Genomic DNA, 21610 nt, shown 5'->3' with positions numbered 1-21610 from the left:
TTAAATGCAAATTACAGAAATTCATAAATTAGTTTTATTCTGTGTTTTGGACTTTTCTCACTGAAAACTTGTTTTAAGCAGAAATTTGATTAAAAACGTGCATCATACATTTTTTTGTAAATCCCAACATTTATGGTCTGAGTGCAATTCACTCTTGTAAATTCTTTGAAATAAAAAGACATTGTTTATCATATAAATATTTACATTTATTAATTTAAAGGCTTTTATCAGCATCACAATTGGAACAAAACAAATATAGATGAAAGTAAAAATAAGATTCAGATTTTTTCAGTCACCAAAAGGGACTTTTATTCACTTTCACATCCTTTACCATTTAGTCTCCAAACCGTCAAAGTGAACTGACAAACTGAGTATTTATCAAACAAACAATTATTCAGCCATAATATTAATAAAAAAACTGACATTTGTCCAATCAGGATTCACTTTTTCTGTACGAATGAAATAAAAAAGATAAACATACTGAAATCACGTCTAAATTGATCAGAAATGGGTCACATTTAGAAATCAAAGTTGGAGAAGATCTAGTTTGGTTCCTGAGATTATATTCTGTATTATACGAGCTCGTTCAGATCTTCAGCTTTAGTGACGGACTGTACGGCGACAGAAACACGAGTGCGTTGGTGTGTGTCCTCCTCCATCTCAGGATCACAGGCTTCTTGTTTGATTGACAGTAAACCGCTTGAAACCGGACTCGAACTGGCCGGACTTCGAACTGTTCTGGTTTGTACTGGTTCGGTTAAACCATCTCGCCTAATTCTGGACCTGTTAACAGAGAAAACCCACAGGATAGTGTATTTATTTAGTTCTTTGACTATAGAATAAAAATTTCATGCAAGTATATGTACGAATTTTCGTTTACTTGAAAAAGTAATCTGATTACATAACTCAAGTGACTTGACAGTAATCTGATTACATAACTCAAGTAACTTGACAGTAATCTGATTACTTAACTCAAGTGACTTGACAGTAATCTGATTACATAACTCAAGTGACTTGACAGTAATCTGATTACATAACTCAAGTGATTTGACAGTAATCTGATTACATAACTCAAGTGACTTGACAGTAATCTGATTACATAACTCAAGTGACATAACTCAAGTGACTTGACAGTAATCTGATTACATAACTCAAGTGACATAACTCAAGTGACTTGACAGTAATCTGATTACGTAACTCAAGTGACTTGACAGTAATCTGATTACGTAACTCAAGTGACTTGACAGTAATCTGATTACATAACTCAAGTGACTTGACAGTAATCTGATTACTTAACTCAAGTGACTTGACAGTAATCTGATTACATAACTCAAGTGACTTGACAGTAATCTGATTACATAACTCAAGTGACTTGACAGTAATCTGATTACATAACTCAAGTGATTTGACAGTAATCTGATTACATAACTCAAGTGACTTGACAGTAATCTGATTACATAACTCAAGTGACATAACTCAAGTGACTTGACAGTAATCTGATTACATAACTCAAGTGACATAACTCAAGTGACTTGACAGTAATCTGATTACATAACTCAAGTGACATAACTCAAGTGACTTGACAGTAATCTGATTACGTAACTCAAGTGACTTGACAGTAATCTGATTACGTAACTCAAGTGACTTGACAGTAATCTGATTACATAACTCAAGTGACTTGACAGTAATCTGATTGCGTAACTCAAGTGACTTGACAGTAATCTGATTACGTAACTCAAGTGACTTGACAGTAATCTGATTGCGTAACTCAAGTGACTTGACAGTAATCTGATTACGTAACTCAAGTGACTTGACAGTAATCTGATTACGTAACTCAAGTGACTTGACAGTAATCTGATTACGTAACTCAAGTGACTTGACAGTAATCTGATTACGTAACTCAAGTGACTTGACAGTAATCTGATTACGTAACTCAAGTGACTTGACAGTAATCTGATTACGTAACTCAAGTGACTTGACAGTAATCTGATTACGTAACTCAAGTGACTTGACAGTAATCTGATTGCGTAACTCAAGTGACTTGACAGTAATCTGATTGCGTAACTCAAGTGACTTGACAGTAATCTGATTACGTAACTCAAGTGACTTGACAGTAATCTGATTGCGTAACTCAAGTGACTTGACAGTAATCTGATTACGTAACTCAAGTGACTTGACAGTAATCTGATTACGTAACTCAAGTGACTTGACAGTAATCTGATTGCGTAACTCAAGTGACTTGACAGTAATCTGATTACGTAACTCAAGTGACTTGACAGTAATCTGATTACGTAACTCAAGTGACTTGACAGTAATCTGATTACGTAACTCAAGTGACTTGACAGTAATCTGATTGCGTAACTCAAGTGACTTGACAGTTATCTGATTACGTAACTCAAGTGACTTGACAGTAATCTGATTACGTAACTCAAGTGACTTGACAGTAATCTGATTACGTAACTCAAGTGACTTGACAGTAATCTGATTACATAACTCAAGTGACTTGACAGTAATCTGATTACATAACTCAAGTGACTTGACAGTAATCTGATTCCATAACTCAAGTGACTTGACAGTAATCTGATTACATAACTCAAGTGACTTGACAGTAATCTGATTACATAACTCAAGTGACTTGACAGTAATCTGATTACATAACTCAAGTGACTTGACAGTAATCTGATTACATAACTCAAGTGACTTGACAGTAATCTGATTACGTAACTCAAGTGACTTGACAGTAATCTGATTACATAACTCAAGTGACTTGACAGTAATCTGATTACATAACTCAAGTGACTTGACAGTAATCTGATTACATAACTCAAGTGACTTGACAGTAATCTGATTACATAACTCAAGTGACTTGACAGTAATCTGATTACATAACTCAAGTGACTTGACAGTAATCTGATTACGTAACTCAAGTGACTTGAAATGAGTCCCACACACACTGGTTACCTACTGTACCTGTAGTTGTAGAACCAGTTGCTGACAGTGCTAGTTTGCAGAGCTAGCTGTGCCGCCAGTCTCTCGATGGTGTGTTGAGACGGGTACGGCTCGCGCTGATACGCGGCTCGTAGCGAGTCCTTCTCATGAGCGCTCAGAACCACACGAGGCCGTTTAATCGCCTCAAACGCTCCAGAACCATCAGAGAGGCAGAACCCGTCGGACGGCCGCTGGGAATCACGCTTGAGGCGAGCTGCACACATTTATGAGCAAACGCTTATGAATGAGATCCATTCAGATGAAGAACGGAATTAAGACGTTCACATGCACATTGAATAATATCCTTCCAACAAACATGTATTTAGTAGGGATGCAACGATATAAAAATTTTGACCGATACCGATAATTCTTGAAAGCCGATAACCGATATATTGGCCGATAAATCTAAATCCAAGATTTATGGACACATTTTTATAAGATAAAAGTAATTTTATACAATTTAATGTTGTTAAAAAATTACTATTTAGGGCTTTTATAATAAATAAAAGTAAAATAAAAAATATATATATTTTGATTGCGCAATAATACATGATGGGGGAAAAAATACAATAATGCGGACAAAAAGAATTTTCATGATCATGATTTTGAGAATCATGATTTTCAGCTATACAGTAAAAGACACTTTTTTTACAGAAAATATGATAGTTATGGCCTGTAGTATCTTGTGATGACAATCAGTAATAAATAATAAAACAATAATGACAGCAAACGTACCTGCAATTATAGAATCATCTCTAAATATTCTATAGTCTCAAATATACTTTATAACCAAAATATCATAACAGTGTGATTATAATGAGCTCATCTGCATGCGTGAGCACAAACAAGAAGAACGAAATGAAAATGTTCACATGCACGTTGTTGTAGATATGCATTAATATCCTTTTACCAAACATACATTTACTAGGCATGCACCGATATAAACATTTTGGCCGATACCGATAACCGATAATTCTTTATATTTGAAAGCCGATAACCGACATATCGGCCGATAAATCTAAATCCAAATTTATTTATTTTTTTGAGAGCCTGATTACAAAAACGAAAGTCTCGCCAGTAAAACCCATGTCCCAAACACACAATTATGATGTTCTCATGATAATGTTATGAAGCCGATATGACAGATTTGCACTGAACTGTATTTTCCTTTTTTGAAGTGATTTCAATCATATTTCAAGTTATTCATAATCATCATGTTGAACAGTGCGCATCTGAAGAGTCTCAGCTGAAGGAAATAATACATTATTTATCGGCTTTAATATATCAGACACATTTTCTTATCGGGCCGATAACAATAACATTAAAAATGAGCCGATATCGTCCGATACCGATGTGGTGGCGATATATCGTGTAATGTTTACCTCTCTGGTCAGTGTCGGTCAGTCTCTGGACGCTGTGCGGGTCTCGGAGCCACCGATGCATCCGGATGAAGTTCTCCTTTCCCTTCAGACTGAGTTTAGTCCAGGGTTTGGGCCGGGACAGCAGTTCCGACACCGAGCTTTGAGTCAAACCCAGAACCTCTTCACCGAACACACGCTGACCTGACAACCAACAACACCATCAGGCAAGTGGATACATATACATATATTAATACATCAAGTTTGGCTACATTGTCCAATGATGATGTTCCTTCGAATTTTCTTCAAAAAATATAATATTTTATAAATTTAGAGAAAGCATATTTTAATCTTACACAAATATTTAGTGCAAAATTTAACTTGGAATTGCCTTTATTTCCCTTAAATTGCAGTTTTGCAGTTTCTGTTTTTGAAGTGACCGGGTCTTGAGATCAAAGTTCAAAGTAGTGAAACACACACACACACACACACATATATATATATATATATATATATATATATATATATATATATATATATATACACTCTTTTTTTTTTCTTGCAAAAAGGCAAAATTTTATGTACATTAGTACCTAAAACTGAAAAAAAAATATATATATATATATATATATATATATATATATACACACACAATTAATAAAAACTGTTTCAACGTATTAAAATAAACTATAATAGCATTTAAATTATACTAAAATAACACTTATTAATTTTTATATTTATATAATGTAATATTATTTTTTAATATTAATATTTAAATAAGAACTTTCTGTTTTTTAAAAAGTCCCCCTGTGGTGTAAATCCAGCTTTTAATGTAGTGTATGTGGTGTTATTAATCTGCTTTAACACACACCATGTGTAAGTTCATAAGTGGACAGCATTGCTGAGTATTTTCTGCTTAAAACTGCAGTGAACCAAAGACAGTCTCAAAAACACGGTTTGAAATCGCTGGTGTTTCTGACGTCACACACTACCTTGACCAATCAGATCAACGTGTGATCGTCCACCAGTGGATCTCTGAGTGAGTGAGTGAGTGGAGGCGGGGCTCATTTGCATATTCAGAGAACCGCACATAGTAAATGAGGCAAGGGTGTCGAGTTACATAGCTATTTTAAGACTATTAATATTATTTGTCAAGGAAAAAATGATTAAATATGTGATTTTGGTGATGAAAGATGAGTTTTAAGGGAATTATTGCCGTCTCACCGATGTTGTTGACCACGAGCGCTTCTTTGACTCTCTGTGTGATGCTGACGGTGTCCAGATCCAGCGACTCCAGGATCTCGTCCTCACAGCTTCCCACACACACCTGTGTCCTCGGCTGCGCGTCCGTCGGGAACGAGTGTGTGATGGTGGACAGAGGAGCTGGAGAAGCTGAAGGGTGAGTGTCTTCATCCATCTCACATTTGACCTTTCGGATGATGCTTTGGACGAAATCAGCAGGCGACTGAACACTGGGACTCAGTGTCCCATGATGCACCTCTTCCGGCGCCTCGCTCGTCACGTGCATCTCGTGTTTGGCCTGATGTAGGATGTTTCTGATGACGTCCTCCGATCCACGCTGAGACCGGCTGTCCACATCCATCACTGAAACACACACACACACACACAGGTTCAGAAAGAGTTAAACATTTCCCGCATTGTTCATTTGTGGGTTAAAAATCTGCAAAGTTACACTAACTTTTTCCCCGCCAACTTATTCACAGAAGAGCAACAGCGCCCCCTACAGTTTAACAGTGGAAACACGGACTGCCAGAAATGTCCATCAACGGCAGGGAAAGAGTTAATAAAAATCAGTTAATCTTAAGATTCTGTTGGCATTAACACAACATCCAATTTAGAATTCACTGAATTTGTTTTATTTCTACATATTTGTTTGTATAAGTAACTTTAGCACCTCAACTTAAACGTAGAGTATTTATGTTAGTAAGTAGCCAAGGCAAACTTTAAATAACATTTATTTACTACATTTTTATTACTTGAGTCATTTTTTTAAATTACTTACATTTTTAGTCATTTTTGTACTTAACTACCGGTAAACGCAAAATGAGAAAATTAAAGCGAAAAACTTCAATTTTATTTTTATTTTTTTTATTTTTTTATTACTTATATGTAGTAGGCTACTTAATTAAACTAAAAATAATAAGAAAAAACAAAAATTAAATTTTTGATGTATACATTTTTCTTTATTAATTTTTAGTTATTTTAGTAGGCTAAAATTAGAAATGTTGCCGTGGCAGCTATTTCTACACATTTGTTTCAGCTAAAAAATAAATAATGAAATAAAGTAAACATTAAAACTTAAAATTAAATATTATTTTTTATTTCAGCTTGTGGCCAAGGCACCATTTCTCATTTTCACTCAGCTTAATATGATCTAATAAAATATCTAAAACCGATACATTAATGTCTCTGGAAAAATCTTATGATTTTATTGATATTAACGACCTTTATTCTCCGAATTTGCTCAAATTAGACACAAATATTGACTTAAATGACTGTTTATGAAGTCTTTTCCACACACAAGACAAACTTAAGAAAACACAGTTACTTAATTACTAATATTAAATCATGCATTAAAAACATATTTAAAAAAAAAAAAACATAAATCCACTAAACGTGTAATAAATATGTTTAAACATTTATATATTAAAACTATATAAATGTAATATTTAAGTTGATGTGTAAGCCATATACATTTACAGAGAATAATAAATGGTAGCACATGCTGAGCTCGCACTCACGCTCCGATCGGTTCTGATCCAGAATGTTCCTGATCAGCTGATCTGAGCTCATCTGTGGAGAACGAGCCCACGGGACGATGCCTTCAGTGACGAGACAGAGACAGGAGATCATGAACTCGATATAAACACTGATGATTACAGTAGAGATCAAAATACAGTAAATCAGCTTTTGAAAATAACTTTCTGCTTCGGATAAAGATTGTATCATTACATCGTTACACCAGTAGGTGGAGACAAGAGACTCTTAAAACATGAGTTGAGTGAGTCATTGAATCATTCACTCAAGAGATTCGTTCAAAACACTGAATTATCCAGTAATGAAACAAGTGAGTCATTGAATCATTCGCTCAAGAGATTCGTTCAAAACACTGAATCATCCAGTAATGAAACAAGTGAGTCATTGAATCATTCGCTCAAGAGATTCGTTCAAAACACTGAATCATCCAGTAATGAAACAAGTGAGTCATTGAATCATTCGCTCAAGAGATTCGTTCAAAACACTGAATCATCCAGTAATGAAACAAGTGAGTCATTGAATCATTCACTCAAGAGATTTGTTCAAAACACTGAATCATCCAGTAATGAAACAAGTGAGTCATTGAATCATTCGCTCAACCTGACTATTTGACTATCGACTATTTGAATAAATTAAATGTATTAAATAAATTACATGCTTAAATTATTTTATTTTAAATAAATTAAAATTAGAGCAAATATTTAAACAAAAACAAAAACAATCAAAAAAAAATCTGAAATATTAATTTGAAAAAATAAAATAATAATAATTAAAATCTGAAATATTTTATTTTAAATCTACATCATTCTGCAAGATAATTATTATACCAGTTTCCAAACATTAAGCCACCAAATTACCTTATAAGCTAATTTATTAATTTATTTAATTTAGCCTGCCCTATTTGTCTTACTTTTTGAAAACAAGATATTTTAATAAATATTTTAATCAATATCTAATGTAATTTTGCTTCTCAAGTATCTTGTTTTAAGGATATTCAGATACTGACAAAAATACCAAGTACAAAATTTATTTTAATGTTTTTCTTTGACGCTCAATATAAAATCTGCATTATTATGCAAGAGAATTCTTCAAGAACCATCCATCCATGCATAAATAAATAATACTAGTTATTTATTATTATTACTGTTGTTGTTGTTATTATTATTACCTTATAGCCTTTTTTTTTTGCACGATTTTTCGTACTTTTTGAAATTTTGTTTGATTATGATTTGACTTTTCTAACTGTAGTTAGTGTGTAATGTTGCTGTTTGATCATAAACAACATCTGCAAAGTTACAACACTCAAAGTTCAGAGCAAAGGAAGATATTTGCTTTTAAAGAAATCGCTTTTTAAGAACTACAACAAACGGCTGACGGAACTACACGACATTCCTCCCGGGTTAGTGACATCACCATCCCTAGAATTTGCATAAACCCCGCCCCCGGGTCCATGTTGAGAAGAGGTAATAGGATTTCCTAACACACAAGCTCTTGAAGCTCCGCCCCCTGTGCCGGGAGCAGCAGCTCATTTGCATTTAAAGGGACAGACACAAAACGGTGTGTTTTTGCTCACCCTCAAAAAGTGACGATTTTAACATGATATATAAAAATATCTGTGGGGTATTTTGAGCTAAAACTTCACACACACACACACTGGGGACATCAGAGACTTATCTTACATATTGTGAAAAGGGCATTATACCCCCCCCCCCCCCCCCCCCCCCCCTTTAAATAACGTAATTTAGCTGGCCCTATTTTTCCTACTTTTTGAAAACAAGCTGAAACTCTCAGATGTCCGGTGTTCAGTGTGAGATCGCTCACCCCTCAGCCTCTGCTGGACGACTGTGAGCGTCTGCACGCTGTCCTCGTCCGCCAGGAAGCTCTTCATCCTCAGGAAGGGTTCTCGTCCGCGCCGGGTCAGGCTCCTCCAGGGTTTGGGTCGGGCCAGAATATCACTGACGGTTCCCTGAGAGAGTCCCAGCACACAGTGAGCGAACACCCGCTGGCCGACGCGGTGCTTCTGGAGAGTCTCTCTGACCCGGCGAGCGACGCTAGACGTGTCCAACTCCTCCTCCTCCTCTTCCTCATCCTCACACTCTTCTTTAATGAACACCACTGATGATGATGATGATGATGATGATGATGATGAAGACCGCATGTTCTCCACTGGGATATCACTCGCCGGCTCCTCTTTTCCACAGAAGTGATGAACTCTTAACTCGCTCTGGATCACCGGATCTGAGAGAGCAAAGATTCACGAGTTATTAACAGAATATTAAAAACTACACTTAAAAATGTTGGGTTAAAAATAACCCAACTATGGGGTGGTATAGCACCTTTTAACCCAATGCATTGGGTTAAACTCCAGTTAGGTTAAACAAATAACTCAACTTTTTTTTACTGTGTATGTTTGTGTAACGCAAATGAAGGTTTTTTAATCCGGTTTTCTCTTTATATGTGAATTATATTTTATGTAGACTGTATATTCAGTTAAAATAGGCCACACTGCATACATTTGTGAGAAAATAATAAATTAGTACATAAATAAATAATTTAAAATAAAAACGATTAAAAAATAAACACAAAACTAAAAATGATGAAAGATGCCCAATATTAACAGAATATACTGTGACTTTTCTAAACACTATATTTTTGTAAAGCAAATTAAGTTTTTTTTAAATCTGGTTTTCTCTTTCTATGCATTAGATGTTATATGTAGACTTTACATGAGGCTGTATATCCAGTTAAAATTGTTGATAAATATTTAAAATAAAAAAAGTAAAATGCTTACTTTTAAAAAGCAGAAATGTATTTAAATAAATTAAAATAAATAGTTTATAAATAAAAATTATCAAAATAAAACCCCCGAAAAGCTAACATTATTGTATTTAAAATAAATACAAATTAGAGAAAATATTTAGAAATAAAAACAATTTAAAATTAAAACTTGCAAAAAAATCTGAAATATATTTAATTTGAAAAATTAAAAAAAATTTTTTAAAATAAATAGCTCAAATAAAATAAATAAAGTAAAACACAAAAAATTTGAAATTATTTTAAATAAATTAAAATTAGAGAAAATATTTAAAAATATTAATTTTCTTATTTTAATTTATTTAAAATAAATATGTCAGCTTTTCATTTAAAATATTTTTATTATTAAATATTTCAGATTTGTTTGGAAGTTTTATTTTGATTTGTTATTTTTAAATATTTTCTCTAATTTTAATTTATTTAAAATAATTTCACATTTTTAGTGTTTTACTTTATTTATTTGAGCTATTTATTTCAAATTTTAAAGTAAAACACAAATTTTAAAGTAAAGCACATTTGAAATTATTTTAAAGTAAATTAAAATAATAAAATTATATTTTAAAATAAAAACAATCAATCGTGCTCTCTTCCATGTAATGAGAGTGTGTGAAGCCGTCACCATGATCCGCAGAGTCTGACGGAGCGGGAAGCACGTCGTCGTCAGTGTGTGTCGGCGCTCGAGTCCTGGGAGCGATCATAAACAGACTTTAATAACACATTATTGATGATCATATGAGGAGAGAGTATGAGTGCATTACCTGAGCTCAGTTTTGATCTCCTCATAATCCTGTTGTGACTGTAACTCGGCCTGAAGTCTCTGACACACACACACACACACACACAGTTAATAATCACCCTTCATAACAGTTATGGAATCAGATTAGTTTTCAAAGTAACGCATTACTTTAAAAATTTAGACGTTTTTTAAAAGTTAGTTTTTCAAATTATTAACGCAAGTAATTTACACATTTATTGACTGACAGCTCTCCTGTCCTCATATTGAGACACATCATTAGTGCAGAGGGTTTTTACATTTGCCCAAAAATATAACTTTTTTGTTATAAAAAACTAAAAGTAACGCAAAAGTAACGCAATTAGTTACTTTTTAAGCGAGTAACGCAATATTGTAATGCATTACTTTTCAAAGTATCTTTCCACAACTGTTCATAATGAGCCGATTTCTACCTCGATGTCCTGTGTCTTATTGGCCAGCTGCTGTTGCAGCAGTGCGATGTGATTGGCTGATCTCTCCTGGACTTCCTGTAGCAGAGCGATCTGATTGGCTGATCTCTCCTGGACTTCCTGTAGCAGAGCGATCTGATTGGCTGATCTCTCCTGGACTTCCTGAAGTCTCTGCACTTCCTCTTCCAGATGATGAAGGTCACGAATGTCTCTACTGGCAAACATCTTCATCTTCATCATCATCATATCCAGAACATCAGAGCTGAAAATGAGCGAGAGGTCATCTTTATCATCTTCAGTCCGTTAATAGAACTAACGCTTAACATAAAAACATTTATATTCAGTAATATGTGGAATATTTAGGGGCCAAGCACTGAAGGTATCTGTTCCGGTTCTTCTTCTTCTTCTTTTTCTTCCGACTGGGCGTCTATGGCAGCCCATAGAAGCGTATGCGGGAAACTTATTTTGGTTTGACATTCTGATAGAGGACAGTCCCAACAGTAATTGCACCAATTTTGGTGTCTCTAACTCATTCCCTCTAGCGCCACCACCTGTCCAAAGTTTCACTTATATTATGCTAATAACTTTTAAACCTTTAGGCCTATCAACAAAATAATTGTTTCCTCTGATTCCTGAGCGAATGACGATTCGATTGCACCCTTTGACGTCATTTTCCGTCATACAAATATGTCCGCCATTTTGAATTGTCCAAAAAACCTTCTTTTGCAAACTTGTCCTAGACGGTTTGTCCGATTTGAACCAAAATTGCACCAGATCATCTTCAGGCAGTGGGGACAAAAAGTTATGGAATTCAAGTTGATTCGTCAAACCGTTCTCATTAAACGCGCAAACTAATTTTACGTAGAGCTTACAAAAACACACGTAAGGCTGTATCTCCGCAACGCTTTATCGAATTCAAACCAAACTTGGTACATGTCATCACAAGCATGATCTGAGGCAACATGCAGCATTTCGGCGCAGCGCCACCTACTGGTCCGGAGATATGAAAAATGGCTAGTTTTTCTTATAACTTCTGAACGGTTTGTCCAAGAATCCTAAATGTGGTCTCGTTGGATTCAGGGCTTCATGGCAAATCATCTGATGTCCAATTTTCCCAGATCGGCGTTTTTGGCTGTCGGCCATTTTGAATTATGTGCTAAAATGCTGTATTTTATGAACGCATGAACGAATTGTTACGAAACTCGGTATGAGTCATCAGTACGATGCCCTGAAGGAGCCTGAGAAGTTTCGAAACAGCGCCACCTAGTGGATAATTTTTTTCCCAAATGCTTATAACTTTGGGTGTGGTCTACTTATTCTCACGGGAGTCATCTCCTTAGACTCCTGAATTGTTGCCGAGTCCAACGATACCAGACTTGCCAGGTTTCGGCATATGGTTTGTCCAGCATTGTAATTTAGCGCTTAAAAAACATTTGGCGATATCTTCGAAACCGCTAGTCCGATCGACACGAAACCACCGTCAGAAGTTTGAAAACATAGGTAGATAGCTATACGCCAATGCCCAAATCTCAAAATATTGATCGTAAGGGGTAGTAAAATTCAATCAAAGTCACGTGTCAGTCGTTTTTGACGTGTTTTGTCACATAAATGTCTATAACGTTGAATCTAACTGAGATATTTTCACCAAAATTGACACACAGATGCATGGGCTCAGTCTGAGGACACACAAAAAAAATTGTGGGATTGAGCCTCTTGGTGGCGCTAAAACAAAACAAAACATGAAATTCCCAATGACTTCAATGAAGTTTAGTGATGTAAAATGCTATACTTAACGAATGCATTGCTGTAACATTATGAAACTCAGTTTGTGCCATCAACACCATGTCCTGAAAGTACTCAACAGATTTAAAGACAGCGCCACCTTTTGGTCAAAAGTTATAATGAAATTTCCAAAAATGCTAATAACTTTTGAATAAATTTGCCTATAGTAATGACTCAATAGATTCCTTGGGTTATGCTGAAAACATAGATACCAATTTTGCCATAGTCAGCCAAACTTCCTGTCCGCCATCTTTATTTTCTTTTAAAACCTACTTTTTTGAACTCGTCCTAGACCGAACGTCCGATTTTCCCCAAAATCGGATTGTGTCATCCCCAGACCGTGCCGAGTAAAAGTTATGGATTTCGTGTCGATAAACGAAACAGTTTTTGTAAACCGCAGTGGCAAAGTTGAGGCATGATGCCAAAATGACTATTCAGGCTTTATATCTGCAATGCCTTGACATATTGACACCAAACTTTGTATGTGTCATTGTCACTTCACTCTGACCACATCACATCAGTTTCGTAACTGCGCCACCTATTGGTCGAAAGTGATAATCATATTTTTAGTTAATGTATGTGATTTCTCAACCATTTTGCCAAAATTCATCTTTAAATGTCTTTAATTGCTCCTTGCTGCAGTGGGTCTCTCACTTCCAGCCACTTTGGCATGTCTTGTCATCTTGCTTGCGCTTGGCCCCGGTGATTGCTGCTTGCAGCTATATTTACATTTATATTCAGTAATATATCTGGAATATTTAGGGGCCAAGCACTGAAAGTGCGGAGGCACCTATTGTTTTCGTTCCGGTTCTTATTATTATTAGGGGCCAAGCACTGAAGGTGCGGGCACCTATTGTATCTGTTCCCGTTCTTATTCTTCTTCTTTTTCTTTTTTTTCTTTTTTTTCTTCCGACTGGGCGTCTATGGCAGCCTATAGAACCGTTTGCGGGAAACTTATACAAATTGGCACAGTGATAGAGGACAGCCTGAACTATCACCATAGCAAATTTGGAGTCTCCAACTCATTCCCTCTAGCGCCACCAGCTGTCCAAAGTTTCACTCATGTTTATGCTAATAACTTTTGAACCACAAGGGCTAGAAACAAAATTCTTTTTTCCTCTGATTCCTGAGCTCATGACGATTGGACTGCACCCTATGACGTCATTTTCCGTCATAATAGTTTTCCCGCCATTTTGAATTTTCCGAAAAACCTACTTTTTCGAACTCCTCCTAGGCCGTTGCTCCGAATTTCACGAAAAATGAACCAGATCATCTCCAGACCTTGACGACCAAAAGTTATGGAATTCAAGTTGATTCGAATTACCGTTCTCGAATACCGCGCAAATAAATTTTACGTAGCGCTTGCGAAAACAGACGTAAGGCCGTATCTCCACAACGCTTTATCGGATTCAGACCAAATTTGGTACATGTCGTCACAAGCATGACTTGAGGCTACATGCTGCGTTTCGGCACAGCACCACCTACTGGTCCGGAGATATGAAGAATTTATGTTTTTGCTTATAACTTCTGAACGGTTTGTCCAAAAATCACAAAAGTGGTCTCGTTAGATTCAGGGCGTCGTGCTGAGTTGACTGATATCCAATTTTCCCATATCGGCCATTTTGGCTGTCGGCCATTTTGAATTATGTGCTAAAATGCTGTATTTTATGAACGCATGAACGTATCGTTACGAAACTCAGTATGGGTCATCAGTACAACGCCCTAAAGGTACTCAAAAATTTATGAGACAGCGCCACCTTTTGGTCAAAAGTTATAATGACATTTCCAAAAATGCTAATAACTTTTGAATAAATTTGCCTATAGTAATGACACTGGTCTCAATAGATTCCTTGGGTTATGCTGAAAACATAGATACCAATTTTGCCATAGTCAGCCAAACTTCCTGTCCGCCATCTTTATTTTCTTTTAAAACCTACTTTTTCGAACTCCTCCTAGACCGAACGTCCGACTTTCACCAAAATCGGATCGTGTCATCTCCAGACCGTGCCGAGTAAAAGTTATGGATTTCGTGTCGATAGACGAAACCGTTTTCGTATACCGCAGTGGCAAAGTTGAGGCATGATGCCAAAATGACTATTCAGGCTTTATATCTGCAATGCCTTGACATATTGACACCAAACTTTGTATGTGTCATTGTCACTTCACTCTGACCACATCACATCAGTTTCGTAACTGCGCCACCTATTGGTCGAAAGTGATAATCATATTTTTAGTTATTGTATGTGATTTTTCAACCATTTTGCCAAAATTCATCTTTAAATGTCTTCAATTGCTCCTTGCTGCAGTTGGTCACACACTCCCAGCCACTTTGGCATGTCTTGTCGTCTTGCTTGCGCTTGGCCCCGTAATGGCTGCTTGCAGCTATATTTATTATTATTATTATTCTGCTTCTTCCGACTGGGCGTCTATGGCAGCCCATAGAAGCGTATGCGGGAAAGTTGTTCCGGTTTGACATTCTGATAGAGGACATTCCCAACAGTAATTGCACCAATTTTGGTGTCTCTAACTCATTCCCTCTAGCGCCACCACCTGTCCAAAGTTTCACTTATATTATGCTAATAACTTTTAAACCGTAAGGCCTATCAACAAAATTCTTTTTTCCTCTGATTCCTGAGCTCACGACGATTCGACTGGACCCTATGACGTCATTTTCCGTCATAAAAATATGGCCGCCATTTTGAATTGTCCAAAAAACCTTCTTTTGCGAACTCGTCCTAGACGGTTTGTCCGATTTGCACCAAAATTGCACCAGATCATCTTCAGGCTGTGGGGACAAAAAGTTATGGAATTCAAGTTGATTCGTCAAACCGTTTTCGATAAACGCGCAAACAAATTTTACGTAGCGCTTGCGAAAACAGACATAAGGCTGTATCTCCGCATCGCTTAATCGTATTCAAACCAAACTTCCTACATGTCATCACAAGCATGACCTGAGGCTACATGCTGCGTTTCGGCGCAGCGCCACCTACTGGTCTGGAGATATGAAAAAAGGCTATTTTTGCTTATAACTTCTGAACGGTTTGTCCAAAAATCACAAAAGTGGTCTCGATAGATTCAGGGCGTCATGTTGAGTCGACTGATATCCAATTTTTCCATATCGGCCATTTTGGCTGTCGGCCATTTTGAATTATGTGCTAAAATGCTGTATTTTATGAACGCATGAACGTATCGTTACGAAACTCAGTATGGGTCATCAGTACAAAGCCCTAAAGGTACTCAAAAGATTATGAGACAGCGCCACCTTTTGGTCAAAAGTTATAATGAAATTTCCAAAAATGCTAATAACTTTTGAATAAATTTGCCTATAGTAATGACACTGATCTCAATAGATTCCTTGGGTTATGCTGAAAACATAGATACCAATTTTGCCATAGTCAGCCAAACTTCCTGTCCGCCATCTTTATTTTCTTTTAAAACCTACTTTTTCAAACTCCTCCTAGACCGAACGTCCGATTTTCACCAAAATCGGATCGTGTCATCTCCAGACCGTGCCGAGTAAAAGTTATGGATTTCGTGTCGATAGACGAAACCGTTTTCGTATACCGCAGTGGCAAAGTTGAGGCATGATGCCAAAATGACTATTCAGGCTTTATATCTGCAATGCCTTGACATATTGACACCAAACTTTGTATGTGTCATTGTCACTTCACTCTGACCACATCACATCAGTTTCGTAACTGCGCCACCTATTGGTCGAAAGTGATAATCATATTTTTAGTTATTGTATGTGATTTTTCAACCATTTTGCCCAAATTCATCTTCAAATGTCTTTAATTGCTCCTTGCTGCAGTGGGTCTCACACTCCCAGCCACTTTGGCATGTCTTGTCGTCTTGCTTGCGCTTGGCCCCGGTGATTGCTGCTTGCAGCTATATTTACATTTATATTCAGTAATATATCTGGAACATTTACATTTATATTTAGTTGTACATTTAGAATATTTAAATTTAGTAATATATTTAGTAATATATTTTGTATATTTATATTTAGTAATATATTTTGTATATTTACATTTAGTATAGTTGATATATTTACATGTAATATATTTTATTTATATTTAGTATATTTATTTTTAGCAATATATTTGGCATATTTATATTTAGTAATATTTGTATATTAAATATAATAATATATTTAGTATATTTAATTTATATTTAGTATATTTAATTTATATTTAGTATATTTACATTTATATTTAGTATATTTACATTTATATTCAGCCATTTATTTGGTATATTGCTTTGTAGTCATATTTGTGGTACATTTAATTTATATTTAGTATATTTACATTTATATTTAGCAATATATTTGGTATATTCATAATTATATTTAGCAATATATTTGGTATATTCATAATTATATTTAGCAATATATTTGGTATATTCATAATTATATTCAGCCATTTATTTGGTATATTGCTATGTAGTCATATTTGTGGTACATTTAATTTATATTTAGTATATTTACATTTATATTCAGTAATATATGTGGAATATTTACATTTTTATTCAGTAATATATCTGGAATATTTACATTTATATTCAGTAATATATCTGGAACATTTACATTTAGTTGTACATTTAGAATATTTAAATTTAGTAATATATTTAGTAATATATTTTGTATATTTATATTTAGTAATATATTTTGTATATTTACATTTATATTTAGCAATATATTTGGTATATTCATAATTATATTTAGCAATATATTTGGTATATTTAAATTCTATTTTGCCATCCATTTGGTATATTTACATTTCAGTACATTTATGTTTAGTAATACTTTTCTTATATTTAGTATATTTATATTTTTTACTAGCCTATATTTTGTATATTTACATTCATATTTAGTAATTACATTTATATAGCATAGTAGCCTATATTTATCGTAATTATGCATATTTACATCTTCTATTTAGTCTTTAAAATATGTGAATACGCCTGACCTCTAACTACAACTATAGGCTACTAATCCAAATGTTTATGATTTCAGTCAAATATTTATAGTCATGGATATTGCGAATATAGGCTACAAAGAAAAAAAGTGAACGAGGACAGTGATCAGATTCTGACCCCAACTTTCCTCAATATGACGCATCCCTGAATTGACAAAAAAATTATAATTATAAACATAAAATGTGCATGTAATCGAGTAAAAGTGATCGATCGTGCGTATTTCCAGCCTGATCTCATGAAAATGCGTCTCTAGCACGTGTTGTTTATCGTGCAATTTATGCTGGAGAACATGATCATCATGACAAAGCAAACAATAACAATATTTGTACTAAAACATGCGATAAACTGCACAAAAGCTGAAAAGCTATCAGCTAAAATCTCTCCACAAACAGTGTTTCTAATGTAAAGTCCAGGTTGTGTGTGAACTACTGACCCGACAGACACACACTCGAGCATACTGAGCGAAAACTGAAACACACATACCGTACATATGTTTAATCTTCTCTTCTTAATGCATTTCCATGATGTGTGTGAACAACGAGCTTCTCCAAACTAACATCAGAGACGAGAGAGAGAGAGAGAGAGAGAGAGAGAGAGAGAGAGAGAGAGAGAGAGAGAGAGAGAGAGAGAGAGAGAGAGAGAGAGAGAGTGTGTGTGTGTGTGTGTGTGTGTGTGAGTGAGTGAGTGAGTGAGAGAGAGAGAGAAACACACCCAGTGACCGAACAATCCAAACAATCGATCCCTGCAAACAAAGAGCTCGATCAATTCATCAATAGATCAGCTGGCAGGGGGCGGAGCCTATATCAACCAACCAATCAATCAATCAATCAATCAATCTAGAGCCGAGATGACCTTCAGGCTCCAGTTGAAGATTATGCGTCTGCTAGTCTTCAATGTATTTATAAAAGTGCAAATATTCCATCTTAGCACTATTTCTGCTCATAATGCATATTTATTATATCACTAAATATTACTTCAGATCAACATTTCACATTGCACTCGATTTGATTAATTTATTAATTCACTCTGAGTCTGAGTTCATAACATACTCTTGCTATTTATGCGTATAAAGAGACTTCAATCATCCGAATTGATATTTCTACTGTATTTCTACAGCATGTTTCATGTTTTTATTATTATGATTGCATAACAAACATAATCTTCAATGGTTAGTTCACCCAAAAATGAAAATTCATTCATCTTCGAAACACAAATGAAGATATTATAATCTGAGAGATTTCTGTCCCTCCATTGACACGCAATACCAGTTCGATGCTTCAAAACATTCATAAAGAGATTTAAAAACTAATCTGAAAACCTTTTCACAATATTCTGATTTTGAATTTGAGGTTTTCATAATCATAAGTTGTAAGCCATAATCATCAAAATTATAACAAATAAAGGCTTGAAATATCTCACTTTGCATGTAATGAGTCTATATAATATATTAGTTTCACCTTTTAAGTTGAGTTACTGAAATAAATGAACTTTTGCACCATTTAGTCCCAATATTCTGAAGAGACTCCATCACTTTTCATTGATTACAGAATTTTAATTTTTTGGCTGAATTATGTAATAACCCTTTGATCATAATTCCTATTTCCAGAGCTCAATTGTCTTCTCAGTTTTATGATCAAGATTCGAATGGCTTTGAAACCCGAACTCCTGAATCTCCTGCGGGTCTATATGAGGGTCACAGATGACATATTGATCAACTCTATTGGTTTTATTGATCCTGTTGATTGATTTGAAGCTCACGAAGCCAATATTGATTTCCTCACAGCCGGAGCCGGAGCCGGAGGAATATAAATACAGACCCGAAGCCGGCTGTGTATCGCCTGCGCTTCATCATCTGTGCTGCTGTATATCTCAGATCAGCCCAACCACACCAGCACACACTGCACACACCCTACATCAGATATCATCACAGTGACGTGTGTGTGTGTGTGTGTGTGTGTGTGTGTGTGTGTGTGTGTGTGTGTGTGTGTGTGTGTGTGTGTACGTGTGTGTGTGTGTGTGTGTGTGTGTGTGTGTGTGTGTGTGTGTGTGTGAACGTGTGTGTGTGTGTGTGTGTGTGTGTGTGTGTGTGTGTGTATAACGTGTGTATGAAGTGTGTGTATGGATGATGGATGATAGATGGATAGATGGATAGATGGATGATAGATGGATAGATGGATGATAGATGGATAGATGGATAGATGGATGGATGGAATAGATGGATAGATGGATGGATGATAGATGGATAGATGGATGGATGGATAGATGGATAGATGGATGGATGATAGATGGATAGATGGATGGATGATAGATGGATGGATAGATGGATAGATGGATAGATGGATGATAGAAGGATAGATGGATGATAGATGGATGGATGATAGATGAATAGATGGATAGATGGATAGATGGATGATAGATGGATAGATGGATGATAGATGGATAGATGGATAGATGGATGATAGATGGATAGATGGATAGATGGATGATAGATGGATGATAGATGGATAGATGGATAGATGGATGATAGATGGATAGATGGATGATAGATGGATAGATGGATAGATGGATGATAGATGGGTAGATGGATAGATGGATGATAGATGGATAGATGGATGATAGATGGATAGATGGATGATAGATGGATGATAGATGGATAGATGGATAGATGGATGATAGATGGATAGATGGATGATAGATGGATGATAGATGGATAGATGGATAGATGGATAGATGGATGATAGATGGATGGATGGATGATAGATGGATGATAGATGAATAGATGGATAGATGGATGGATGATAGATGGATGATAGATGAATAGATGGATAGATGGATGATAGATGGATAGATGGATGATAGATGGATGATAGATGGATAGATGGAGATGGATAGATGGATAGATGGATAGATGGATGATAGATGGATGGATGATAGATGGATAGATGGATAGATGGATGATAGATGGATAGATGGATATCTATCTCTGAAACGCTTCAGGAAAAAAAACACATGTGGGCGGGGCTTGAGTGTGTCTGTGTGAAATTGATTGGATGGTTGTGGTTTGCTACTGGCTGATCTCATGTGAGTGACAGGTTATAGCCCCGCCCCAAAACATCAGAGAAGAGAAGAAATGCTGCAAGAGGAACTTATTCTCATTCAACATTATGAACACAATGCCTTCCTGTGGCTCGAACAGTAGAGCGCTGGCAACGCCAAGGTCATGGGTTCGATTCCCAGGGAAAGCAAGAACTGATAAGAATGTAAATGTGTATCTTTAAAAGAAATCTTTATCTTTAATTTATATAGCCCTTTTTACAATACAGATTGTATCAAAGCAACTTCACAGTGATAACATGAAAATAATACAACAAAGTTTGCGATTAAAGGGATACTTCAGGATTTAGCATTAAGCTTTGTATCAGTAGAAAACCTGTAATATTTTCCCTGAGACGAGAGATATATGTATTTTTTGTCTGAAAAAAATCGTCAAATGACGAAAAAATTGTCATTCTGTGTCATCCGAGGCTTTTTTGTCCAGAGGCGAGAGACTACAGCCAGTAGGAGGCGCTAGATCCGCATGTGTTCAGCCCGCCCATAGAGGGGCGGGCAATGTAACTGAATTCATGCCGATTGGTGCGTCTCACAGGCGCCTCTCATCAGTAATCCCGCCACCGGCCTCACGCCGTTCTCCCGCGGCCGTCAGCCTCGTCCTGCTCGCCGCAGTAAACATG

General features: G+C 35.8%; 1 protein-coding gene across 2 annotated transcripts; it reads right to left on the bottom strand.

The window, feature by feature from the left end:
- Positions 1-187: 187 nt before the first annotated feature.
- On the bottom strand, positions 188-18653 carry cux2a (cut-like homeobox 2a). Of its 2 annotated transcripts, none has more exons than XM_079606916.1 (10): positions 18363-18653; positions 11124-11382; positions 10697-10755; positions 10558-10622; positions 8946-9362; positions 7109-7189; positions 5571-5951; positions 4371-4550; positions 2971-3202; positions 188-783 (listed from the first exon to the last, which is right to left on the bottom strand). In XM_079606916.1, exons 2-10 carry the CDS (start codon positions 11364-11366, stop codon positions 573-575), a joined length of 1869 nt encoding a protein of 622 aa, XP_079463042.1. In that variant the 5' UTR covers positions 11367-11382; positions 18363-18653; the 3' UTR covers positions 188-572. The 2 variants fall into 2 exon arrangements, with proteins under 2 accessions (XP_079463042.1, XP_079463043.1); XM_079606917.1 differs by having other exon boundaries at positions 189-783; positions 18591-18653.
- Positions 18654-21610: the final 2957 nt, after the last annotated feature.

Source organism: Phoxinus phoxinus, assembly GCF_949152265.1.
Source record: "Phoxinus phoxinus genome assembly, chromosome: 3".
NCBI lineage: Eukaryota > Metazoa > Chordata > Actinopteri > Cypriniformes > Leuciscidae > Phoxinus > Phoxinus phoxinus.
The sequence above is the reverse complement of the archived record's forward strand: the minus strand, read 5'-3'. Positions and strand labels throughout refer to the sequence as shown.

Coding starts and splice junctions, on each gene's coding strand:
- cux2a (XM_079606916.1), bottom strand. CDS start 11,366: ATGATGATGATGAAGATGAAGATGTTTGCCAGTAGAGACATTCGTGAC. Junction 9,363..10,557: donor GTCAGACTCTGCGGATCATG/GTGACGGCTTCA, acceptor TTGCTCTCTCAG/ATCCGGTGATCCAGAGCGAG. Junction 784..2,970: donor AACTGGTTCTACAACTACAG/GTACAGTAGGTA, acceptor CTCTGTTAACAG/GTCCAGAATTAGGCGAGATG.